This window comes from Ranitomeya variabilis, chromosome 4 (genome assembly GCF_051348905.1).
Source record: "Ranitomeya variabilis isolate aRanVar5 chromosome 4, aRanVar5.hap1, whole genome shotgun sequence".
In the NCBI taxonomy this organism is placed as follows: Eukaryota; Metazoa; Chordata; class Amphibia; order Anura; family Dendrobatidae; genus Ranitomeya; species Ranitomeya variabilis.
In genome coordinates, this window is record NC_135235.1 from 23,532,100 (window position 1) to 23,558,942 (window position 26,843).

At 42.8% G+C, this 26,843-nt stretch overlaps 2 protein-coding genes across 2 annotated transcripts; both read left to right on the forward strand.

Annotated features, from left to right (window-relative positions):
• Positions 1-464: 464 nt before the first annotated feature.
• On the forward strand, positions 465-3,766 carry LOC143769508 (trypsin-like). The gene is made up of 5 exons (XM_077258134.1): positions 465-521; positions 662-815; positions 1,968-2,221; positions 2,507-2,643; positions 3,545-3,766. Exons 1-5 carry the CDS (start codon positions 482-484, stop codon positions 3,692-3,694), a joined length of 735 nt encoding a protein of 244 aa, XP_077114249.1. The 5' UTR covers positions 465-481; the 3' UTR covers positions 3,695-3,766.
• Positions 3,767-11,546: 7,780 nt separating this feature from the next.
• LOC143769510 (trypsin-like) lies at positions 11,547-26,393 on the forward strand. The gene is made up of 5 exons (XM_077258136.1): positions 11,547-11,586; positions 13,778-13,943; positions 14,025-14,278; positions 16,035-16,171; positions 26,212-26,393. The coding sequence occupies exons 1-5, from the start codon at positions 11,547-11,549 to the stop codon at positions 26,359-26,361; spliced, it is 747 nt and encodes a 248-aa protein (XP_077114251.1). The 3' UTR covers positions 26,362-26,393.
• The last annotated feature ends 450 nt before the right edge of the window (positions 26,394-26,843 follow it).

Here is a 26,843-nt window from a genome sequence, read left to right on the forward strand (position 1 = left end):
TGGCACCCATGGATGAATCCTCTGACTGGTATGATGGCAATGACACAATATCACCAAGTACAAGTTACTTCTTCTACCAGAACCAAGAAGAAGACAATTATGGGTCCAGAAGGACATGTCAGTGACTGGATGCCACTGCTGGACATCAAACCAGCTGTGGAGGAACCTTTCTTGTTCTGTTAGGAGTCAAACCTGCAGACTAGACCATATTTGGTGAGTGTTAAACAAGGTGAACCACTGGATGGACAACATAACTTTGATCAAGACTTCAAAAATAAATTCTTATCATGGGAACTTTGTCATTACGACCATTTGGAGCTTAGGGCAAGTGTCCATTTATTTACCACAAAGCGATTAATTTTAGAGAATTCCTTTTAATCAAGGACAGGTGACCTTGGACCTGATCCCACCATGTTCCAGTGAAAATATATAAATAGGAAACAAGCCATAGACCAAGTACAATTCGACTGAGAAACCAACCATGAAACTTCTTGTAGTAGCATTCCTTCTCGGAGTGGCAGGTATGAATACCAACTGAGACAATGTAAAACATACTACTACTAGGTATCATTTAAGATACAAGAGCAATCTTATGTGGTAGATGGTCTTTTATTATTGTGATATAAATCTGTTACTACATTTTTTTCTTTCTATTTCACAGCGGCTTTCGACGACGATGATAAAATCGTCGGAGGTTACACCTGCAACAAAAACTCCATCCCCTACCAGGCATCTCTGAGCTCCGGCTACCATTTCTGCGGAGGTTCCCTGGTTAACAGCTTATGGGTGATCTCTGCAGCTCACTGTTACAAGTCGTAAGTCCTAGTGAATTAAAGGGGGGCTTTGAGACTGCAGCATTCGTGGCCAGTCCTTAGATTATCTCATTATTTGGGGTCTGACAACTAATAATTGCTCTGCTAATATCTTCTCCGTTCCACCAAGTGCTACTTATCCATTAATATTTACCCAGTACAACACCATACATTTGGTTGTGACTGTGCCTGGTACTGCTGCTCAGTAAACAGACACAATAACAACCAAATGTCCTATAAAAACTTCTTTAAACATATTAAATATAAAAAATCTTCTATATGGAATATATATCTATATAGTTATTATTATTATTATTATTATTATTTTTACATTAGAAAAATCACCAAAATTTTTTGCACTTTTTTTAACCAACAAAAGTTGGCTAAAAGTAGTGCTTAAAGATCAGGAGAGAAGAAAGTAAAAAATACATGAAAAATATAAATGCAATACAATGGATATTTAGTAAAACTAATCATAAAATGGGTGAAATGCTTTAACATTTTAACGTATACAAGACAAGCCAGAAGATATACAAATGTAGAAAGAAATATAGGATTACAAAAATGAGATGCACCTGAAAGATTCCAATAAGCACGGAAGACAAAGTAATTTCAGTGGTCAAGGCTTTAGTCGGAGGTGTCACCTCTTTTCCATGCTTGGTTCCTGAAGTTCAGAATTACTTAGCTACTTGTTGCTTCTCCCTCATATCACGAGGTTCTTATTAATACATGGGACCAAGGTTAAAAATGTAAATACATAATTTCTAGATATGAGTGAATACATTTCCAAGACCTTGGTCCAGAGGCCACATCAGTATGCCATGGCCATTGGACAGGAGTCCTGCAATCCGCCACATAATTGCCGGCATCTCCATCTAATTTTTTGATGAGGCAACCTAGCGTGAAGTTGTGTGTATGTTACCATTTAGTGATAGAAATGTGGACGAGCGACAAAGACGAAGTTGCGCATATTTTTTTCAGATTTTTAAAAACTTTTTTGGGGAAAGTTTGAGTTGTCAAAACCAACTAAATTGTTCCACATGAAAGTACCAATTTTGAAGCATTATGTATTTATGTATGACCTGGTTTTACTGCTGTTATGGGTCATAGCGACCCTACCACATTTCGATAAAAATATGTATATTTACACCTTAGGAGCATTCAAGTTCGTCTGGGAGAACATAACATTGAAAAAAATGAAGGTACCGAACAGTTCATCAACTCTGCCAAGGTCATCCGTCATGGAAGCTACAACTCCAGAACCCTGGACAATGACATCATGTTGATCAAGTTGTCTTCTTCCGCCACCCTAAATGCCTACGTCCAGGCTATTGGTCTGCCCAGTGGCTGCGCACCTGCCGGCACCAGCTGTCTGATCTCCGGATGGGGCAACACCCTCAGCAGTGGAAGTAAGTCATCGAGTCGCCATATATACGCACAGACACATCCTTACTTATTGCCTCAAGGATCTGTACACTCATTGCATATCCGCACGCTGCACATCTGACCGCAGACCGACGGATGCCCACTAAATACAAGCATTAAATCCTTGCATTAGCGCAGTACATGGACTTTTATAGTGAAAGACAATGCTGCCTTTGGTACTCTGGGGCCATATAGTCCATCACGGCTCCAAAGACAGTTACTACATACAAATATCGTACTTACAATACTCTCTGGTGCTTTTTTTGCAGGTAATTACCCCGATCTCCTTCAGTGCCTGAACGCCCCCATCCTGACTGCCGCCCAGTGTAGCAGCGCCTACCCAGGAGAAATCACCAACAACATGATCTGTGTTGGATATCTGGAAGGAGGCAAGGATTCCTGCCAGGTAAAATGTTAACTTATCTTAATGTTGAATGTAAGATTCCGTGTCATTCTTATGTGATGCATGTATAAGGAAGGTTTAGTTCACCCACCCCTTCCAGAGTAATGTCCATTCCTTTGATCTGTATGTAGCTACAAGGTGTCCAGAATCACAGGAATTATGGACTGTAAACAGTTAACACACTGAGCTGCAGTGTGAAATGTTGAGGCTCTGTTAGTGTGGACTGAGCATTAGCATGTTTGCGTTTACCTCCTAGTTTAAAGAAAGTGTTAATTAAGCTCAGAAAAGAGTTTTCAGACAAAAGAGTGCAAAAGCCCAGGTAGTAAGTTGGCAAGTATAGAGATAACTAAAACTTGCCAATTATAATGTGCCACCCCAGGGAACTAATTAGGGCTACAGAGGTGTATGTAAGAAACTCCATCCTGCACAGCAGTGGTTGTATTCTACAATTAAAAGAAAAGAAAAGCCTACCTGGATAATAGGGCAACTATTGCAGAGATAGGGGAAGAATTGACATCACAAAAGGGAGCAAAGAGACTTATTCCTATCAGTAAAAGTGTATCCGACAACAGGGTACAGTTTGCTGCCCTAAGAGTGTAGATTCAGCTGTGAAGCAAGTGCTGCTGAAGTGCTTGCCAGCAGAATGTAGAAATTATGAGCAAAGTGTCAACAGTGTTAGCTTGCTGCTGTAAATCAACTTTGGATAAGTCTGTTACTTCTTATAGCATGGTAACAACAGATGTAGTCTGTTCACGTGAACGTAGATTACCAAGGTGCTATGACCATTTAACCTACAGTGAAAAGCCACATAAAACAAGAATTTACCCTTTTGTAATGGGGCCCATACAGTACGTGTTAACATTTGCTTATCATGAACCTATAATAATATATGTCCTCTTCTCAGGGTGACTCTGGTGGACCCGTGGTCTGCAATGGACAGCTGCATGGTGTTGTCTCCTGGGGATACGGCTGTGCCCAAAGGAACTATCCTGGTGTCTACACCAAGGTCTGCAACTACAACTCCTGGATCTCCAGAACCGTTGCCGCCAACTAGACAATTTATACGTCTCTTTTCTCTTGATGCATTTTACCAATTGTTTCAATAAAAAAATGTGTCATTGCCATTAAGAAATTGTATTTCATTATTTTTTTTTAAACACTATCTAGTTACTAGAAATGTACTTATAGGTCTTATATTCGGCTGAGTTTACAATTTTACTTGTGACTCTATATTGCACTGCAACTTAAAGCAACAATTAAGGAGTATAATGATGCACAAGGTATAATGCCAAAACACCGTCAAAGACAAAGTCGATTCTGCTGCATACAGTCATATACAAAAATCACAAGGAACTATGGGAACATAATTAATTTGCATTTTATTGCATTACATAAGTATTTGATACAATAGAAAAATAAAGTGTAATATTTGGTACAAAAGCCTTAGTTTGCTATTCCAGAGGTCAGACGATTTCTGTAGCTCTTGACCAAGTTTGCACACACTGCAGCAGGGATTTTGGCCCCCTCCTCCATACAGAACTTCTGCAGATCTTTCAGGTTTCAGGGTTGTTGCTGGACAACATTGAGTTTCAGCTGCCTCCAAAGATTTTTTATTGGGTTCAGGCCTGAAGACTGGCTAGGCTCCAGGATCTTGAAATGGTTCTTATGGAGTAACTACTTAGTTGCCCTGCATGTTTTGGGTCATTGTCATGCTGGCGGACCAAGCCATGACCCATCTTCAATGCTCTTATTGAAGGAAGGAGGTTGTTGACCAAAATCTTGCGATACATGACCCCATTCATCCTCCCTTCAATACAGTGCAGTCATCCTGATCCCTTTGCAGAAAAGCTCCCCCAAAGTATGATGTCCCCCCCCCCCCACCATGCTTCATGTTGTAAAGGTGTTCTTGGGTTTGTATTCATCTGTCTTCTTCCTCCAAACACAGCAGGTGGAGTTGATGCCAAAAAGTTCTATTTTGGTCTCATCTAACCACTTGACCTTCTTCCATGCCTCTGGATTATCCAGTTGGTCATTGGCAAACTTAAAACAGGCCTGGACATGTGCTGTGTGAGCAGGTGGACCTCATATGCCCTGCAGGATTTTAATCCATGACTGTGTAGTGTGTAACTAATGGTAATGTTTGAGACTATGGTCCCAGAATCAACTTTACCCCAAAAGGCGAGATATTGCATGGAGCCCCAGACTGAGGAAGAGTGACCGTCATCTTGTATTTCTTCCATTTTCTAATAATTGAGTCAACAGTTGTTGCCTTCTCACCAAACTGCTCGCCTATTGTCCTGTATCCCATCCCAGCCTTGTGCAGATCTACATTTCTACATTTTTGTCCCTGGTGACCTTAGATAGCACTTTGGCTTTGGCCATGGTGGAGAGGTTGGAGTGTGATTTACTGATTGTGTGGACAGATGTCTTTTATACAGGAAACGAGTTCAAACAGGTGCAATTAATGCAGGTAATGAGTGCAGAGTAGGAGGCTTCTTACAGAAGAACTAACAGGTCTGAGAGAGCAGAATTCTTGCTGGTTAGTCGGTGATCAAATGCTTATTTCATGCAATAAAATGCAATTTAATTATGTAAAAATCCTACAATGTGATTTTCTGTTTTTAATTTTTAGATTCTGTCTCTCACAGTTGAAGTGTACCTACAATAAAAATTACTGACATCTACTTTATAGGTGGGAAAACTTGCAAAATAAGCAGTGTATCAAATACTTGATAGCAGAATATAGTAGTTATAGGATAGATCATCACTGTTTGATCGTCCGGGGCCAGGACCCCCACCAAACAGCTGTTTTCAGTGTTGCCGGCGGCTGCGGACACCGACAGGAATTACTCACTTGCTGAGCTGCTCCATCTTCTGGTAGTGGCCGCTGCGGTGTACTACACATCTGCCTCCTATTCAAATCAATAAGAGGTGGATGTGTAGTATCCTGTGGCAGACACTACAAGTAGACAGAGGAGCTCAGGAAGCAAGAACTTCCGGCTGGTGGCCGCTGCCGCCAACACTGGAAGCAGACGATCAGTGAGGGTAGTATTACAGTAGTTATATTCTTGTACATAGGGGTAGTATTACAATATAAAAAAGGGGAGAAGCCAGCGCTGCTTATGGTCAGAACGCAATACATAAAGTGCAGATGCACATATTGATTTCTAACTGTATTTAAAAATGAGACATTTAGCAAACAATTGATCAATTCTTTGAGCCACCCCGCCACACCAAGGCATTCTCATAATGGGGCAGTCCTACTCTACATTTTTTATATTCGCTGTGCCATTACGGCCTCCTAAATGTATTAAAAGTAAGACCACATTAAATGCAAACTGTACCTGAAGCATTTCTGAATCATTCCCATGGAGCCAGAAAGGGCAAGCGCAGATAAAGGTTGACCAGGTCTTGACATAGACATTTCAGGTACCTCCACACTGCCTAAACCAGCACCACAGATGAATGGTAAGACAGTATGTACAAGAATATAACTACTATAATACTGCTCCTATGTACGTACAAGAATATAACTACTATAATACTGCCCCTATGTACAAGAATATAACTACTATAATACTGCTCCTATGTACAAGAATATAACTACTATAATACTGCCCCTATATACAAGAATATAACTACTATAATACTGCTCCTATGTACAAGAATATAACTACTATAATACTGCCCCTATGTACAAGAATATAACTACTATAATACTGCTCCCTATGTACAAGAATATAACTACTATAATACTGCTCCTATGTACAAGAATATAACTACTATAATACTGCTCCTATGTACAAGAATATAACTACTATAATACTGCCCCTATGTACAAGAATAAAACTACTATAATACTGCCCCTATGTACAAGAATATAACTACTATAATACTGCCCCTATGTACAAGAATATAACTACTATAATACTGCCCCTATGTACAAGAATATAACTACTATAATACTGCTCCTATGTACAAGAATATAACTATGTCCTATGTATCCTATGTAGAAGAATACAATATATACTCTGAGGGGGCTTCATTATACTCTGAGGGGGCTGCATCATACTCTATGAAGGGGACCGCAGTATACTCAGAGGTGGGCTGCATCATACTCTATTAAGGACCACGGTCAGTGCATTATACTATATGCACTATATCGGGCCTGCATTATACTGTATCAAGGTCAATCTCTCTCCATCATTCTTCTTCTGCTGGAGTAAAGAGGCTGGGAAACAAGAGCACCAAAGAGAAGACGGCTTTCTCAACACTGGATGGTTGCTTCCATTACATGGGGATGCCATTTGATCTGCAGGGAGCCCCCGCTACATTCCAGAGGGTGATGGATGGGATCTTGGCGCCACATAGGAAGTATGCTGTCCCTTACTTGGATGACATCGTCATCTTCAGCCATGACTGGAGTTTGCATCTCCCAAAAGTACAGGCGGTCCTGGGTATCTTGAGGAAAGTGGGGTTGACAATAAACCCAAAGAAATCTGCCATCAGGAAGGAGGAGGACCGGTATTTGGACTACATTGTCGGGCGAGGAGTAATCAAGTCCCAATGGAATAAGATAGAGGAATGGCCGCAACTGCTGTCCAAGAAGCAAGTGAGGGTATTTCTTGGGATTGTGGTATATTACCGGCGGTTTATCTCGAACTTTGCCACGATTGCCGCACCATTAACGGACCTCGTCGGCAGAACCAGGCCAACTGTGGTAAAATGGGTTCCTGACACAGAGAAGGCATTTCAGGAACTCAAGCGGGCTCTGTGTAGGCATCCGGTCCTGGTCGCACCAGACTTTAAAGGGAACCTGTCACCTCATTTTTCCTGTCTAAGCTGCGGCCACTGACTTTCGGGGCTTATCTACAGCATTCTATAATGCTGTATTTAAGCCCCCGATCTAACCTGAAAGATGAGAAAAACAAGTTTTAGTTTACTCACCCGGGGGCGGTCCAGTCCGGTGTGTGTCGCAGGTCCGCGTCTGGCGCCTCCCATCTTCATGCGATGTAGTCATTTTCCTTGCTTCGTGTCACACTCCTGCGCAGGCGTACTGATCTGCCCCGCTGAGGGCACAGCAAAGTACTGCAGTGCGCAGGCGCCGGGAAAGGTCAGAGAGGTCCAGCACCTGCACACTGCAGTACTTTGCTCTGCCCTCAACAGGGCAAATCAGTACGCCTGCGCAGGAGCGCGACACGAAGCAAGGAGGATGGCAACATTGCATGAACCTCACTATTACTGATCCTGTACTGATCCTGAATTACATCCTGTATTATACCCCAGAGCTGCACTCACTATTCTGCTGGTGCAGTCACTGTGTACATACATTACATTACTGATCCTGAGTTACATCCTGTATTATACCCCAGAGCTGCACTCACTATTCTGCTGGTGCAGTCACTGTGTACATACATTACATTACTGATCCTGAGTTACATCCTGTATTATACCCCAGAGCTGCACTCACTATTTTGCTGGTGCAGTCACTGTGTACATACATTACATTACTGATCCTGAGTTACATCCTGTATTATGCTCCAGAGCTGCACTCACTATTCTGCTGGTGCAGTCACTGTGTACATACATTACATTACTGATCCTGAGTTACATCCAGTATTATACTCCAGAGCTGCACTCACTATTCTGCTGGTGCAGTCACTGTGTACATACATTACATTACTGATCATGAGTTACATCCTGTATTATACCCCAGAGCTGCACTCACTATTCTGCTGGTGCACTCACTGTGTACATACATTACATTACTGATCCTGAGTTACATCCTGTATTATACCCCAGAGCTGCACTCACTATTCTGCTGGTGCAGTCACTGTGTACATACATTACATTACTGATCATGAGTTACATCCTGTATTATACCCCAGAGCTGCACTCACTATTCTGCTGGTGCACTCACTGTGTACATACATTACATTACTGATCCTGAGTTACATCCTGTATTATACCCCAGAGCTGCACTCACTATTCTGCTGGTGCAGTCACTGTGTACATACATGACATTACTGATCCTGAGTTACATCCTGTATTATACCCCAGAGCTGCACTCACTATTCTGCTGGTGCAGTCACTGTGTACATACATTACATTACTGATCCTGAGTTACATCCTGTATTATACTCCAGAGCTGCACTCACTATTCTGCTGGTGCAGTCACTATGTACATACATTACATTACTGATCCTGAGTTACATCCTGTATTATACCCCAGAGCTGCACTCACTATTCTGCTGGTGTAGTCACTGTGTACATACATTACATTACTGATCCTGAGTTACATCCTGTATTATACTCCAGAGCTGCACTCACTATTCTGCTGGTGCAGTCACTGTGTACATACATTACATTACTGATCCTGAGTTACATCCTGTATTATACCCCAGAGCTGCACTCACTATTCTGCTGGTGCAGTCACTGTGTACATACATTACATTACTGATCCTGAGTTACATCCTGTATTATACTCCAGAGCTGCACTCACTATTCTGCTGGTGCAGTCACTATGTACATACATTACATTACTGATCCTGAGTTACATCCTGTATTATACACCAGAGCTGCACTCACGATTCTGCTGGTGCAGTCACTGTGTACATACATTACATTACTGATCCTGAGTTACATCCTGTATTATACTCCAGAGCTGCACTCACTATTCTGCTGGTGCAGTCACTGTGTACATACATTACATTACTGATCCTGAGTTACATCCTGTATTATACTCCAGAGCTGCACTCACTATTCTGCTGGTGCAGTCACTATGTACATACATTACATTACTGATCCTGAGTTACATCCTGTATTATACACCAGAGCTGCACTCACGATTCTGCTGGTGCAGTCACTGTGTACATACATTACATTACTGATCCTGAGTTACATCCTGTATTATACTCCAGAGCTGCACTCACTATTCTGCTGGTGCAGTCACTGTGTACATACATTACATTACTGATCCTGAGTTACATCCTGTATTATACCCCAGAGCTGCACTCACTATTCTGCTGGTGCAGTCACTGTGTACATACATTACATTACTGATCCTGAATTACATCCTGTATTATACCCCAGAGCTGCACTCATTATTCTTCTGGTGCAGTCACTGTGTACATACATTACATTACTGATCCTGAGTTACATCCTGTATTATACCCCAGAGCTGCACTCACTATTCTGCTGGTGCAGTCACTGTGTACATACATTACATTACTGATCCTGAGTTACATCCTGTATTATACCCCAGAGCTGCATTCACTATTCTGCTGGTGCAGTCACTGTGTACATACATTACATTACTGATCCTGAGTTACATCCTGTATTATACTCCAGAGCTGCACTCACTATTCTTCTGGTGCAGTCACTGTGTACATACATTACATTACTGATCCTGAGTTACATCCTGTATTATACCCCAGAGCTGCACTCACTATTGAGGTTTATATGGTGTCAAGATTAACACATTAAAGGGGAACCATGCCAGGAGCCTTGAGAAGCTAACTGCTGAAAACACATTACATTACTAATGGAATTCATGAGGAAAAATTCAGGAGATGGACCAAAACTTTTTTTATCCTTAGGACAAGCCGTCAATTTTTCCTTGGCGTGGGTGTGACCCCCGGCACTCCCGTCATCTGTTATTGGAGCTGGGGCCGCCAGATGTTTTTGGATGCTGGTAAAACACAGCAAATACATCAAAACTAAAGTAGCCACTGCTGAGCATAACAGATCCACTGCATATTTCATAGAGGTGGATCTGCAGAACCCGGCCACGGTCACTATAGAAAAGAAGGAGCTGCTCTGTTGTGACAGAATCCAAGAATTTCCAACCACCACCAGCACCGGGAGCAGCTGATTGGCGGGCGTCAGGTATCCCACCCCACTGATCAGATATTAATGATATTGATGATAATGGTGATCAAATACCAATGGCCGAACAATAGGCCATAAATTACAGATGACAGATATCAATTATCGATGATATTATAAATTTCTTGAACAGGATATAGCAGGTGTGAAAATCCTAAATATCCCTATGTTGTTTTAAGCATTGGGACAGGAACAGGCAAAGATGTGAATTGTACAAATGTATTTAATGTTTTTTTTTTTCAACTATTTTCTTTTTATTCTTTTTTTCTTTTTCTTAATTGAAGAATTTTTTATTTTGACTGAAATTTGTAACTTATAATGACAAACATATAGATATAGTATGGGCCAATATATCAGCTTGTGTACATGGAACAGGGAATATGGTTAGACAGCCCTCCTGTCCTTCAGGGAATGAGCCCTGATTATGTGAAAAGGATGGAATTCAAAGGGTTAAACGATAGGGATAAAAATGTATCCTAATATCCACCATTACATTTATTTATTTATTTGAATGGTCATTGTGTAATTCCTAATCTCCCCTGTGGGGGTGCTGCAGGGAAACAGGACACTTACTGCCTCCATCTCTGGGAGTTGCAGTTGGAGGACCCCTTATTAACAGATTATTGTCAATGGACACTACTAAGAAATAAGTATTTTCCAAAGGGGGAACCATTGTAAGAGGAAAAGACCAAAAAGATGAATTCACAGCCATAACACAAAATCTTATCTATTTCATTAGTAGAAATTATGTTCTTGCAAATAATCGTTGGTGGCTACATGACAACTTTCACAATCTTTGATATGTAAGACAGCTAAGTCCAAAAAACTGTCAAAACATCGAAAATAGAAAAAGGTGAAACAATGGAATAATTTATTATCCCTTATAGTCAAAGCCAAGTCTAACCTTCTGCTAAATTTTCTTGAATATTTTTCAAGATTTGAGATCAAAGATTACCATAAGATATGGTAGTGAGTTCTAAAAGCCATCTGTGCTCCTCAGATGTCCTCCCTTGGTCATCATGAAGTGTCTTCTTTTCCTCTCAGTCCTAGGATTTTCCGGTGAGTAGAGACATTCACCCTTTTCTCCTGTAAGTTATTATTTAGAAGGACTATATCGAATCTTTAAGCCTCGAATACCAAAAATTTTAAAAAAATGTCATCGCTTAGATTATTTTAAAAAATCTTCTCCATGTATTAGATGTCAATACTAATAATGGCCATAGTCTTTGGAAAATTCAGAAGCCATCTTCATCATACATTATATATAAGAGCTGGTCAAGCCAGAGGAACTCCAAAAACCCAACCACACCACACGACACCAATGTTGGGTTTAAGGTAGTTCACAGTTGGATAATTAATTAGTTCTAATTTATGGATCCATTGCAACTCTCTGATCTTCATGAAATGTCTTTAATTCAACCACTCAAGATGAAGACCGAGCATTTTGCTCGGGGCAGATGTACCCAATGTGTAGCATAATCAGATGTACACGAGTCCAATGAATTGGAGGCATCATAGTCCTAAAAAGACTCTGAAGCTTCCTGCTGTCTGTCATCTTGTGTGTAACAGACTGATGAATTTTCTACCATAGCTCACGATCACTGATGGTCTTGAGGCATAAGTGGGATGCACTATGATGAAGTATGGAAGAGCAATGGCACAGGAGACCAATGATGTTTGGATCTTTCACTGCATTTTAGAAAGTTAGAAATGTGTATGGCACTTATTTATGGTTGGTTGGTTTCTTACCTTCTTTCGTGGCTCAACATTGCCCCAGATGAGTGAAACAAGGTGACCAACTTAACAAAAAAAATTAAAAAAATCTGATTTTGCAATATTGTGTCAGGAGAAGCTAATGCTTTATGTGTCTATGTGTGGCCACGTAATGGTTATGATTAATGATGAGCGAGTATACTTGTTGCTCAGGTTTTCCCGAGCATGCTCGGGTGGTTTCTGAGTATTTTGGGCATGCTCGGAGATTTACTTTTCGGCGCATCAGCTGCATGATTTGCTACTGCTAGACAGGCTGAATACATGTGGGAATTCCCTAACAAACAGGCAACCCCCACCTGTATTCAGGCTGTCTAGCAGTTGCAAATCATGGGGCTGCGGCTATGAGAAAAACTAAATCTCCGATCACTCCCAAAATATTCGGAAACCACACGAGCATGCTCGGAAAAACCTGAGCAACGAGTATACTCGCTCATCACTAGTTATGATGTACGTTGCAGCCTGTGCAGGGTTTTGTATAGTCTTTATTCTAAGAACTTGGAATCCTCAAATTAAATTTGCAGAAACTTGGTCATTAGTCCTACATCATGTACCATGTTGGCCATTAAATGAAAAAAACTTCTGATCACTTATCGTCTTTTAGTGGTATAAAGCATTGAGATAGCCTGTATGGTCATTATGGGACATGAAAAGAGAGAGGACATCACTTTCATGAGAGCTGAGAACCTTTCTCAGAGGGTAACATGGAATGTTAGGTCACTTCAGCTCTTGGTCATCAATCTAGGCAGTGAAGATTGGAGGATTCATAGAAATAATTAGTAGTTCTTAGAACAAGTATTTTAAAAATTGAATTTGCCAGCCTTACCAAATTTTCCACCAAAACCACCTTGAATCAAAAGTACTCTAAAACCTCTAATCACACTGAAGAGACATTTGTAACACTCTTGGGTCTCTGTGGGCTATATTAAATCCCTTTCAAGCTCTTTATCATTAACACAGGCTTATTTATGGCAAAGTGACCTCATTATTTATGACTGAATTAATGGTAATTGGTGGTGACCAACATCCTGTTCCTCACACATTAATGTTGCTCCCTGCAGTGCTGCCACACACTATCAGTAACATTTATTCAGTGTTTTATACATTTTTCATCCTCTCACTCTTACTCTCCAGATTGACCACAAACGGTTACTGCATTTCCTGCCTCTGCTTTTATACAGGCTAGGATAGTCGTTCCTGATTGGCTGTCCTATACCATGTGATGTCTGAAAGTCAATATGGCAAAGCCCACCCAGCCACAGCCAAGGTCACATGATGCTTCTCTGGCTGATGCAAAATTCTGCAATGTAGCAGAAGCCATTATAAACGCTTTCTGTCAAGCAAATTGTTTCACTTCACCGTCTTCAGCGGATCGATAAAAATTATAAACTTATTCAATTTGCATAAAATCAATTCATTTTTCTCTAGTATTGACATAATAGTTTGCAGTGTATTATAGCAATGTTTCATCCACATACAGCGGCTTTCCCCTTCAATAACGATGACAAGATCGCAGAAGGCAATACCTGTGCCGTTAATTCTGTCCCTTATCAAGTCTCCCTCGATTACGGTGTCCGCTACAACTTCTGTGAAGGGTCCCTGATTAGTGACCAATGGGTGGTCACTGCTGCTCACTGCTACAAGCCGTAAGTTATAGGACATTATATGCAGTCCTTCACACAATTTCCATTCATGACACTAAACTTACCAACTCTTCTCACTTATAGAGTCATCATGGTCAGACTCGGAAAACACAACATTGACGTTCTGGAAGAGACGGAACAGATTATTTCTGCTAAAAAGATTATTCCTCATCCAAGATACAACCCCTTTCTGCTGGATAATGATATCATGTTGATTAAACTTAATCAGAAGGCTTTATTAAACCCTAGCATCCAAAATATCTCTCTGCCCACTGAATGTAGTGCGGTCGGTACCGAGTGCTTAATCTCCGGTTGGAGAAACACACCCATCAGCGGAGGTAGGTATGGTCTCCTATAACCCAAGGATGTTGGATTCTCTTTTCACAACGTGTTCTATATTTGGCTACAATATTGTATGGTCTTTGGCCACTTATTGTCATGTGGCTGGTAATCAGTGCTTAATCGCCGGTATGGGAAAAAATCCAGGAGCAGAAATGGGTATGGTCTTCAATAACCAAAGAAGATTTTTCTTCTTCTTTTCACCATGTGCTCTTTTTTTGTTTGGTTATAGTATGGTATGACCTTTGTACGGACCGATGTTTAGTCTTTTAGGCACAAAGCCATGGCACCAATGGTAGGCTTGCTGAAAAATTTGTGATGTATGTAATTTAGCGAATAAATAGTAATGTGGCAATTCTAAGGGACTCTGGGACTCAGATGTAAGCTATATAAGCTTGGCCTCATCCATCGTGATCAAGTTTCTTATCATTAAGGTTTCTTATAATTAATTATTATCACTATTATATTATTTTTACTAGTGGAGATTACACAAGTTGAAGAGCAAAATTCTTTCCGACATACATGCTAAGTAGATCTATTAGGTTATGTTAACCTCACAGACATTGGAGTAACTAGAGTCCTATGGACCCCAGTGCAAAATTTGGACCTGGGCCCCCACCTCCATGTTGGTCAGATTTAAAGGCCTTTGTTGTGTTCTAGTTTCTTTAAAGACATTCGTGTAATAGGGTCTCCAGTTCTGGCCTCTTTTTGTAATAATTTACCCAGTTCTGGTCTTCTTCGTGGTCTCACATTCTAGTACCCTTCCTGTTATAATATCCCCTGTCCTGGGCCCGTTCCAAGTGTAATGTCCCTTTTTTATATAATGTCTCCTCTCATGGGCCCCTTCCTGGTATAATGTCCCCATCCTGACTCACCTCCAGTAATAATGGCCCTTCCTGTAGCAATGTTCCTCATCCCGGTATAATGTCCTCCATCATAGGTCCCATTCTTGTATATTGTCCCCATCTGATAATATTCTATCTCGTATAATAACCCCCATCCTGGGCCCCTTGCTGGTATAATGTCTAGTCTGTCAAGGGTCTCTGCTCTGCAATACACTTCAGCTGAATATGCATCCTTGGACGACTCATATTCAGCAGGAGTAGGCACTGGTGTTGGTGGATCCCCCTCTAGTCATGGTCGCAGTCACAATCTTCTTCTGTCCAGTTTTTATCAGTATTTGCAAAAACAAAGTGTTCTAGGTTATATTACATTCAATGGTGTTTTATGAAAATGAATACATTAGACATATACTTTTTTTACACTCAGACTCTATGAGTGATGCATAGAGATGAGTGAATTTATAAATTTTTGGTTCTGATTATGATTCCCAGCGATTATTGTATTTGCAATATTCGCCGAACGCCTTTGGAGTCAATGGAAATAAAAATGAGTGAATATGTTTGGAAATGATCGGCAAAAATAAATTTGGCACAAATTGGGTACCAATATGGCACCAATATGGCAAATTCTGATTCAGCGACCAGTTTTCAAACATATTCACTCATTTCTAGTGTTGAATGCCACAATATGGTTTTGAAAACATTAACACACACTGGTGGACAAAATTTGACTCCAAAAGTCAAGGGAGTCCTATGTTAGTAAGGTTACTCCACAATATAATGAGCTATCAAGCTGTAATGTTATAAACCTTGTATGTCGATAGGTTGTTATTCCCCCTTTCAACTATATAGAAAATAAAAGTCCGCAATGTTGCTAATATCCATAACTTATACGTTGTCTTCTCTTGTCTAGTTACCTCCCCAAATCTCCTGCAGTGTATAAGAGCTCCCATCTTGACTGACATGGAATGTCAAAATGCCTTTCCCAGACAACTCGCTAACAATATGATCTGTGGAGGATTAATGGAAGATGTTTTTGATTCCTGCCTGGTAATGAGCAAGTCAGTTTTTATATTATCTCCAAAAGTGAGAACGTTAGCACTTGGCAAAGCTACATTGATTCTATTTGGTTTTGTACCGATAAGCTGCCGGTACTTTCTATGGCACCGCCCGGTCTCCAATTCTTCCAGAGATTTTAGAAAAATATTCCAGTATAATATTTCATATGATAGAGAAAAGCACAAATGAATCTACAAAATCATCGAGAAGAAAATTCCTATCTCCCATTGAGGATCTCTAAACGGTGGCAGCCCGCACCCAACCGGAGGTGATTGTGTAGTGAGGCGGTGGCAGAACGATGCTCACCTCCTGACAAGTCCCTGCTGGATTCCTTTCTTGTATTTGGGGTCTTGCTATCTGAGGCACAGTCGATTTATGGTGGCTGCTTGAACTTTTATATAGATTGGTGTCTCCGTCAATGCAAATCGCCTGCTCATCACCTGATCTGTAAAAGACTGGAAAGCAGCTGCCACAAATCTCATGGTGCCTCAGATAGAGGGACTGACATGACTGGTCAGTAATGTGCACTGTTAGTCATGTCTCTCTCTTCCCCTCCATGTATACCCCATGTGATGCAGTGCTGTGTTGTGAATTCCATTCTCAGACTCCCTCCTGTGGTCATGAATGGTACTGTGGTTAGTTCTGCTCTTGGACTCCCTCTGGTGGCTTTGAGCAGAACTGCTGGTCACTGAGGTTGGCTTTCTCAGCTGCCCTCGTTTATTGCTATGCTTGCTTCCCTATTTAACTCCACTCAGATCGTTACTTCATGCCAGCTGTCAATGTCTCAGTATTGGTTCAGATCTCTCTTGGACTTCTCTGAGGACCTGTCTACTCCGGCAGAAGCTAAGTCCTTGCTAGTTCATTTGTTGTTACTGCTTCCTGAATATATTTCTTAGTACTGCTAAATTCTAGTCCAGCTTGCTATCATGATATTCCCTTGTGTTGTGAATTCTGTTTTTGGGCTCCCTCTGGTGGCTACTGGTGGTACTGGTTGACTTTTGTCTTGTGTTTCCAGTGCACCTGTTTTCATCAGGAAATTGGGAGTTTCCTATTTAGTCTGGCTTCTCTGTCACTCTAGCGCCGGCAATCAATGTTACCAGAGCACCTCTGTTGCTTGCTACCTGCTCCAAGTCTGCAATTCAGCTAAGTTGAATTTTTTGGCATTTTTGTGTTTGTTTTGTCCAGCATGCATTTGTATTTCTCGTGCTGCTGGAAGCTCTAGTGATCTGAAATTACTACTCCGGTGTCATGAGTTGATAACGGAGTCAAGGTAGTTTCAGGATGGCTCCTTAGGGTTTTGAGGTAACCGCGAAGTCCTCTTTTGTATTTTCATCTATCTAGTCAGAGGGCCTCACTTTGCTGAATCTATATTCATACTGCGTTTGTGTTTTCCTCTTGCCTAACCGTTATTATATGTGGGGGGCTACTATAACTTTTGGGGTTTAAAGGTCTGTGTATTCCTCTTCTAGGGGCAGCTAGATCTCCGGCTGGCGCGAGGTGTCTAGGGATAAAACATAGGCACACCCCCTGGCTACTTTTATTTGCGTGTTAGGTTCAGCATCACGGTTACCTGAGATACCATCTTCCTAGAGCTAGTCCATTTTTGCCCGTGTCCCTGCCATTGGGAATCATGACAGTATTGCCGGCCATAATGTATTAAAGGTATTGGCTAAAGAAGGAGAGAAAAAAAGAAGTTTCTGACACTTTTTTTTTTTTTTTACTCAGAAGTTCTGTCTAGCCATAATTGCCATCTGCTGTTTTGTTTTTTTTTTCTCCTCTTAACCCCTGAATGGCTCAGATCTCTGCTGTTGAGAAATGGATATCCAGAGTTTAGCTTCAAATCTTAATACTCTTGCCTCTAAGGTTCAAAATATCCAAGACTATGTTATACATGCTCCTATGTCTGAACCCAAGATCCCTATACCTGAGTTCTTTTCTGGAGATAGATCTCGTTTTCTGAATTTTAAGCACAATTGTAAATTGTATCTTTCTCTGAGATCTCGCTCCGCTGGAGACCCCGCTCAGCAGGTTAGAATTGTTATTTCCTTGTTGCGGGGTGACCCCCAGAATTGGGCATTTGCATTGGCACCAGGGGATCCTGCGCTGCTCAATGTGGATGCGTTTTTTCTGGCACTGGGGTTGCTCTATGAGGAACCTAATTTGGAGATTCTGGCTGAAAAGGCCTTGATAGCCCTCTCTCAAGGCATGATGAAGCTGAAATATATTGTCAAAAATTTCGAAAATGGTCGGTGCTTACTCAGTGGAATGAGTGCGCCCTGGCGGTGAATTTCAGAGAAGGTCTCTCTGACGCCGTTAAAGATGTCATGGTGGGGTTTCCTACGCCCACAGGTCTGAATGAATCCATGACTATGGCTATTCAGATTGATCGGCGTTTACGGGAGCGCAAACCTGTGCACCATTTGGCGGTGTCTTCTGAGCAGGCACCGGAGATTATGCAATGTGATAGAATTCTGTCCAGAAGTGAATGGCAGAATTATAGGCGTAAAAATGGGTTGTGCTTCTACTGTGGTGATTCTGCTCATGTTATATCAGCATGCTCTAAACGCACAAAAAAGGTTGATAAGTCTTTTGCAATTGGCACCTTACAGTCTAAGTTTATTTTGTCTGTAACTTTGATCTGTTCATTATCAACTATTACTGTGGATGCCTATGTGGATTCTGGCGCTTCCTTGAGTCTTATGGATTGGTCCTTTGCCAGACGTTGTGGGTTTAGCCTAGAGCCTTTGGAAGTTCCTATTCCTCTGAAGGGTATCGACTCCACACCTTTGGCTAGGAATAAACGACAATTCTGGACACAAGTGACTATGTGTATGACTCCTGACCATCGGGAGGTGATTCGCTTCCTTGTGTTGCATAACTTGCATGATGTCTTAGTGCTTGGATTGCCATGGTTGCAAACTCATAATCCAGTCCTTGACTGGAAAACAATGTCTGTGTTAAGTTGGGGATGTCAGGGGGCTCATGGGGAAGTACCTTTGGTTTCCATTGCTTCATCTACTCCCTCTGAAATTCCGGCATTTTTGTCTGATTATTGTGATGTGTTTGAGGAGCCTAAACTTAGTTCTCTCCCCCCTCACAGGGATTGCGATTGTGCTATAGACTTGATTCCGGGCAGCAAGTTTCCCAAGGGTCGTTTGTTCAATCTATCTGTGCCTGAGCATGCTGCTATGCGAGAGTATATTAAGGAGTCCTTGGAAAAGGGACATATCCGTCCATCCTCTTCCCCTTTAGGAGCAGGTTTTTTTTTCGTGGGTAAAAAAGATGGCTCCCTGAGGCCCTGTATTGATTATCGCCTGTTGAATAAGATTACAGTCAAATACCAGTATCCATTGCCACTATTGACTGATTTATTTGCTCGTATTAAAGGGGCAAAGTGGTTCTCTAAGGTTGATCTTCGGGGTGCGTATAATTTGGTGCGGATTAAGCAGGGAGATGAGTGGAAAACTGCATTTAATACGCCCGAGGGCCATTTTGAGTATTTGGTAATGCCTTTTGGTCTTTCTAATGCTCCTTCAGTCTTTCAGTCCTTTATGCACGATATTTTCCGTAAATACCTGGATAAATTTATGATTGTGTATTTGGATGATATTTTGATTTTTTCTGATGACTGGGAGTCGCATGTTCAACAGGTTAGGAAGGTTTTTCAGGTTTTGCGGTCCAATTCTCTGTTTGTAAAGGGTTCAAAGTGTATCTTTGGGGTTCAGAAGATCTCCTTTTTGGGGTATATTTTTTCCCCTTCTTCTGTTGAGATGGATCCTGTCAAGGTTCGGGCTATTTGTGATTGGACGCAGCCTACTTCCCTGAAGAGTCTTCAGAAGTTCTTGGGCTTTGCTAATTTCTATCATCGATTTATAACTGGGTTTTCAAGTGTTGCTAAACCTCTGACTGATTTGACTAAGAAGGGTGCTGATGTTGCCAATTGGTCCTCTGCGGCTGTGGAGGCCTTTCGGGAGCTTAAGCGCCGCTTTTCTTCTGCCCCTGTGTTGCGCCAGCCTGATGTTTCGCTCCCTTTTCAGGTTGAGGTTGATGCTTCCGAGATTGGAGCGGGGGCGGTTTTGTCGCAGAAAAGTCCCGATTGCTCAGTGATGAGACCATGTGCATTCTTCTCTCGAAAATTTTCGCCCACCGAGCGAAATTATGATGTCGGTAATCGGGAGCTCTTGGCTATGAAGTGGGCATTTGAGGAGTGGCGTCATTGGCTTGAGGGTGCTAGACATCAGGTGGTGGTCTTGACTGATCACAAGAATCTGATTTACCTTGAGTCTGCCAGGCGTCTGAATCCTAGACAGGCGCGCTGGTCATTGTTTTTCTCTCGGTTTAATTTTGTGGTTTCATACTTGCCGGGCTCAAAAAATGTGAAGGCAGATGCTCTTTCTAGGAGTTTTGAGCCTGACTCCTCTGGTGATTCGGAGCCTACGGGTATCCTTAAGGATGGAGTGATTGTGTCTGCTGTCTCCCCAGACTTGCGACGTGCTTTGCAGGAGTTTCAGACTGATAGGCCTGATCGTTGTCCGTCTGGGAGATTGTTCCAGATGAGTGGACCAGTAGAGTCATCTCAGAGGTTCATTCTTCTGTGTTGGCGGGCCACCCTGGAGTTTTTGGTACCAGAGATTTGGTGGCCAGGTCCTTCTGGTGGCCTTCCCTGTCTCGGGATGTGCGTACCTTTGTACAGTCTTGTGATGTTTGCGCTCGGGCCAAGCCTTGCTGTTCTCGGGCTAGTGGATTGTTGTTGTCCCTGCCTATTCCGAAGAGGCCGTGGACGCACATCTCTATGGACTTTATCTTGGATCTCCCGGTTTCTCAGAAAATGTCCGTCATTTGGGTGGTGTGTGACCGTTTTTCTAAGATGGTTCATTTGGTACCCTTGCCCAAATTGCCTTCTTCATCGGAGTTGGTTCCTTTGTTTTTTCAGAATGTGGTTCGCTTACATGGTATCCCGGAAAACATCCTGTCTGATAGAGGATCTCAATTTGTGTCTAGGTTCTGGCGAGCGTTCTGTGCCAGGATGGGCATTGATTTGTCTTTTTCATCTGCGTTCCATCCTCAGACTAATGGCCAGATGGAGCAAACTAATCAGACTTTGGAGACTTATTTGAGGTGTTTTGTGTCTGCTGATCAGGATGATTGGGTCACCTTTTTGCCGTTGGCAGAGTTTGCCCTCAATAATCGGGCCAGTTCTGCTACTCTGGTTTCTGCTTTCTTTTGCAATTCTGGGTTTCACCCTCGTTTTTCATCTGGTCAGGTGGAATCTTCGGATTGTCCTAGAGTGGATTCTGTGGTGGATAGACTGCACCGGATTTGGAGTCATGTGGTGGACAATTTGAAGTTGTCTCAGGAGAAGACTCAGCAGTTTGCTAATCGTCGTCGTCGTGTGGGTCATCGTCTCCATGTTGGAGACTTGGTGTGGTTGTCTTCTCGTTTTGTCCCTATGAAGGTCTCTTCTCCTAAGTTCAAACCTCGGTTCATAGGTCCTTATAAGATTTTGGAGATTCTTAATCCTGTATCTTTTCGTTTGGACCTTCCAGCATCTTTCACCATTCATAATGTCTTCCATAGGTCGTTGTTGCGGAGGTACGAGGTACCGGTTGTTCCTTCTGTTGAGCCTCCTGCTCCTGTGCTGGTGGAGGGTGAATTGGAGTATGTTGTGGAGAAGATTTTGGACTCTCGCATTTCCAGACGGAGACTTCAATATCTGGTTAAGTGGAAGGGATACGGTCAGGAGGATAATTCTTGGGTGACTGCCTCTGATGTTCATGCCTCTGATTTGGTTCGCGCCTTTCATAGGGCGCATCCAGATCGCCCTGGTGGTTCTCATGAGGGTTCGGTGCCCCCTCCTTAAGGGGGGGGTACTGTTGTGAATTCTGTTTTTGGGCTCCCTCTGGTGGCTACTGGTGGTACTGGTTGACTTTTGTCTTGTGTTTCCAGTGCACCTGTTTTCATCAGGAAATTGGGAGTTTCCTATTTAGTCTGGCTTCTCTGTCACTCTAGCGCCGGCAATCAATGTTACCAGAGCACCTCTGTTGCTTGCTACCTGCTCCAAGTCTGCAATTCAGCTAAGTTGAATTTTTTGGCATTTTTGTGTTTGTTTTGTCCAGCATGCATTTGTATTTCTCGTGCTGCTGGAAGCTCTAGTGATCTGAAATTACTACTCCGGTGTCATGAGTTGATAACGGAGTCAAGGTAGTTTCAGGATGGCTCCTTAGGGTTTTGAGGTAACCGCGAAGTCCTCTTTTGTATTTTCATCTATCTAGTCAGAGGGCCTCACTTTGCTGAATCTATATTCATACTGCGTTTGTGTTTTCCTCTTGCCTAACCGTTATTATATGTGGGGGGCTACTATAACTTTTGGGGTTTCCCTGGAGGCAAGCCAGGTCTGTGTATTCCTCTTCTAGGGGCAGCTAGATCTCCGGCTGGCGCGAGGTGTCTAGGGATAAAACATAGGCACACCCCCTGGCAACTTTTATTTGCGTGTTAGGTTCAGCATCGCGGTTACCTGAGATACCATCTTCCTAGAGCTAGTCCATTTTTGCCAGTGTCCCTGCCATTGGGAATCATGACACCCTTGCTAGCTGGAAGCTCTGGGGGTGCAGAGTTGCACCTCCACACCGTGAGTCGGTGTGGGGGCTTTTTTGGATACTCTGCGTGGTTTTTGTAGTTTTTTGTGCTGACCGCATAGTTCCCTTTTCTATTCTCTGACTATTTAGTGAAGTCTGGCCTCCTTTGCTAAAATCTGTTTCATTCCTGTGTTTGTGAGTTTGTGACTTTCCTCTTGACTCACAGTCAATATATGTGGGGGGCTGCCTTTTCCTTTGGGGAATTTCTCTGAGGCAAGGTTAGGCTTCTATTTCTATCTTTAGGGGTAGCTAGCTCTTAGGCTGTGAAGAGGCGTCTAGGGAGAGTTAGGTACGCTCCACGTCTATTTCTATTGTGTGTGATAGGAGTAGGGTTTGCGGTCAGCAGAGTTCCCACTCCCCAGAGCTTGTCCCGATTTCTAGTTTACTCATCAGGTCATTCCGGGTGCTCCTAACCACCAGGTCCATAACAGTGCTGTACCCGGGGTCAAGGTCCTGTCAGTGCAGTGTCTGTATCATCTCATATCAGTATTTCTAAGGTGACAAACATAAAACCCAGTTATAGTTAAAGAAATATATTACCACAAAGTTGAGGAAGAATATTATATGATAAAGAGCCAGGGGATAGAGGAAAATAGAATCAGCCAATGGTTGCGTATAGAAAATCACATAAGCGTGTAAGGCCCCTGAACTTATACTCCACCTGGACAAGATCCCCAAAGGGGGAGACAGGAAAAAGAGAGGAGAAGACGTACCAATGGGGTGCACTTTATTCTTTACATGTGTAATTGCAGTGCCCCAGAGTCCTGGTCGTTGCAGTGATGTCGCTCTGCCACTAAGGGGAGTGATGTTACGTCTGATTGCACTAAAGGAGTTTCTCTGATCAGGTAACACTCGCACTACACTTCACACTCCGGCCACCAGGAGGGGTGGTTCTATCTAGTAGGCCACTCCTCACACTCTGGTAAAACTGGGGGTTGGACAGGAAGACAGAGAGAGAAGTAACTGGGAAGAGCTAGTGAGAGGACCTGTCAGGGATGGGATCCTGGCAGACTCCTAAGAGCAGAACTAACCAGTGAACAACGGTAATACAGAAAAGAGGCATTAGGACCAGAAGGAGTCGTGCTGTTAGACCGAGGCAACATCCTTCTGAGGCGCAAACAGTCGGTGGCCGGAACGCCGAGCAAGTAAGAGACTCTAAGTACTACTGCAAACCACGACCGGACAGCCAATTATAGGTTGGCTGTCTCACACAAATCACCTAAGCAGACAACGGAGGCAGCTGTGGGAGAGGGGCGACTCTAGAGTCCCAGAATAACTCCAGGCCTACCCCGTCATACGGGTGCGTCCTACCATATCACCTGGGGGACGGAGAGAACGAACATCAGAGACAGACAGAATCAGTTGTGAGGACTATCCCGGGAGCTCAGCAGGGAAGGACTACAACACACAGCGCTAGAAGGTAGACACTGATTCCCACCTGTAAAGAGAACTTCTGATGTGCCTTTGGACCGGCCGGTCTCAAACAGCCCTGTTGACAGCGCTCTGGACTGAGGATTCTAAAACCTTCAGTAAAGAGGTAAAGAGACTGCAACCTGGTGTCCTCGTTATTTATTGCGACCGGCACTTCACAACTTCACCATCATTCACCACTCTTTTACCGGACGTCCCCCTGACAGGCAGGGCCACGGACTGGGCTTAGCCGCCGTGACAACCCCCCAGAACAGAGACTCTGAGGCCCGGTGCCGGGTACCCCTCGGCCCTGCGGCAGTGGGGGCGCTCCATAATATCCTACCTTCCCCTCTTACTTTTTATTTCTTCTCTCTTTCCAGTCCCCTCTTTGGGGTCTTGTCCAGACAAGAGTGTTCCTTTTAGGGTTACCCATATGCCGGCATCTATACAAGCTGTACAAGTAGCAGCCCACAGAAAGGGACAGACAGAAACCAGAATTAAAGGTGTGGGAACTAATATTGGGGTCATTATACACTGTGGGAGGTAATGTAGGGGCCATTATACAGCATGGGAGCTAATACAGGGATCATTATTATACAGCATGGAAGCTCATGCAGGGGGCCATTATACAGCCTGGGAACTAATAAGGGGGTCATTATACAGTGGGGGAGGTAATGTGGGAGCCATTATACAGTATGGGAGCTAATACAGGGGTCATTATTACACAGCATGGAAGCTCATGCAGGGGGCCATTATACAGCCTGGGAACTAAAGCGGAGGTCTTTATACAGCGAGGGAGGTAATGCCAGGGCCATTGTACAGTATGGGGGCTAATATGGGGGTCATTATACAGCACTGGAACTAATATGGGGGTCATTATACAGCGTTGGAGCTAATGCTGGGACCATTATAAGGTATGGGAGCTAATATGAGTACCATTAAGAGTGTGGGGGCTACTGTGATGTCACAAAGGAGGCATTTTACTATGTAAGGAGCACAGTGGTGGCATCATTATGTGAGGCAGTAAGAGGAGCACTGCTTTTGTGCTACACAGTAGGTGCAGTAATAGGGACACATACATTGGGGTATCAGCAGGATAAGGAGTTTTTGCAGGTTGGGGATAGATGGGGACGGGGCTGGAAATGTGAGACATGAAATGTGTCTTTGTTGTAATCTCTGCACATGAGTCGTGGATTGACTTTTTTTTCATTTACTGCGTGGTCATCTGCTAAGGCTCCTCAATACCCACTATTAGGGTGCACCACCTTGTTTGTAGTCAGGGGTTAGGGGACCAGTCAGATATTTCTCCCACCCCCTGAGCTGAAGCCTTAGCTACGCCTTTGTCTCTACGTCTTGGACCTGTAATGCTTCCATGCACATAAGCTGTTAGCAGCAGCTCCTTGTTCCTCTACATGCATACTTGGCTGATTTTGCTGGGCAGTCCTGCAAAATGGTGCATCCTCGGGCAAACCTCACCCTGAAGCAGAAGTTTGTTAACCATCCAATGCATTGGAAAGGCTCAAAGCGGTCCACAGGACAAAGTAAATGTGATCATAGCTGCCATACCTGGGAAAGATCAAAACAGAGACTGCAGATCCACAGTATTTTGGCTCCATGCACTGTGTACTTCCAACGGCCATGAAACCAAGTAACAGCTGATCAGTGGGAGCTTCTGGGTGTCAGACCCCGCACATCTGATATTGATAACCTTTTCTATTAAGTTGAATAGGGGGCTGAGTTGTGGGATACAAAATTGGCCGCTATAAAGTGTACAGAGTTGTGCTGATCCAACTTCGCACACTATGTTCCTCCAGCCGGTGCTGGAGCTGGTAACAACTGATTGGTGGGATGCCTGGTTTCAGACGCGGTATTTTTTACCTATCCTAAGGATGGCGCTTGACAACCCCATTAAATGTGTCCATATCAAATATGTAAAAATTAGAGAGAAAAACACATAACCTAAAATTCTCTGCGTATTTCTTACAGGATGTCACTGGTGGTCCTATGGTTTGTGATGGAGAACTCCAAGGAATAGTATCATGGAATAATGGCTGTCCGTTAACAGGGCACCTTGGTGTCTACACGAAAGTCTGCAACCATTTGTCCTGGATTCAGGAAACTATCAGCAGTAATTAATCTTCAGATTTGATTAGATTTAGCACAATAAATATGTACAAATCAACAAAACATTGAGACCTGATTTCATAGTGCTTGTATATTGCTCAGCAGGACTCATTTCTAGTGGGGCTGTGGAGTCAGTATCTGACACTTGTGAGAAAAAACAGAGGAATTAAAGTTTTGCTTATCAACTTCAAAGACCCGGTTTCTACTATACCTTAACAATCACAAACTTTGCACCAAACCATAAAAGTTAACTTGCAATACAACTTCATCTGGTCAGTTCATCACATAAGTAAACATTTCTCACTGGATGCATGTAATGTAAATCTAAGAAGATACAGTTTTGGTCAAAATAACATCTGCAAATACTCCAAGAATCTGATGATTTTCTTAAAAAGGTTATTACCATCTTATCAAGTTATTTCTCAAGATGATTGAGTCTTTTAAAATTAAAATTCACCAGTTCAATTTTTCACAAAAATTTGATTCACAGTGAA

Bases quoted from the DNA above. Each gene is read 5' to 3' on its own strand.
- LOC143769510 (XM_077258136.1), top strand. From the start codon at position 11,547: ATGAAGTGTCTTCTTTTCCTCTCAGTCCTAGGATTTTCCG. The intron at 11,587-13,777 runs GTGAGTAGAGAC...ATCCACATACAG, and splicing joins CTCAGTCCTAGGATTTTCCG to CGGCTTTCCCCTTCAATAAC. The intron at 13,944-14,024 runs GTAAGTTATAGG...TCTCACTTATAG, and splicing joins GCTGCTCACTGCTACAAGCC to AGTCATCATGGTCAGACTCG.
- LOC143769508 (XM_077258134.1), top strand. From the start codon at position 482: ATGAAACTTCTTGTAGTAGCATTCCTTCTCGGAGTGGCAG. The intron at 816-1,967 runs GTAAGTCCTAGT...TTTACACCTTAG, and splicing joins GCAGCTCACTGTTACAAGTC to GAGCATTCAAGTTCGTCTGG. The intron at 2,222-2,506 runs GTAAGTCATCGA...CTTTTTTTGCAG, and splicing joins CAACACCCTCAGCAGTGGAA to GTAATTACCCCGATCTCCTT.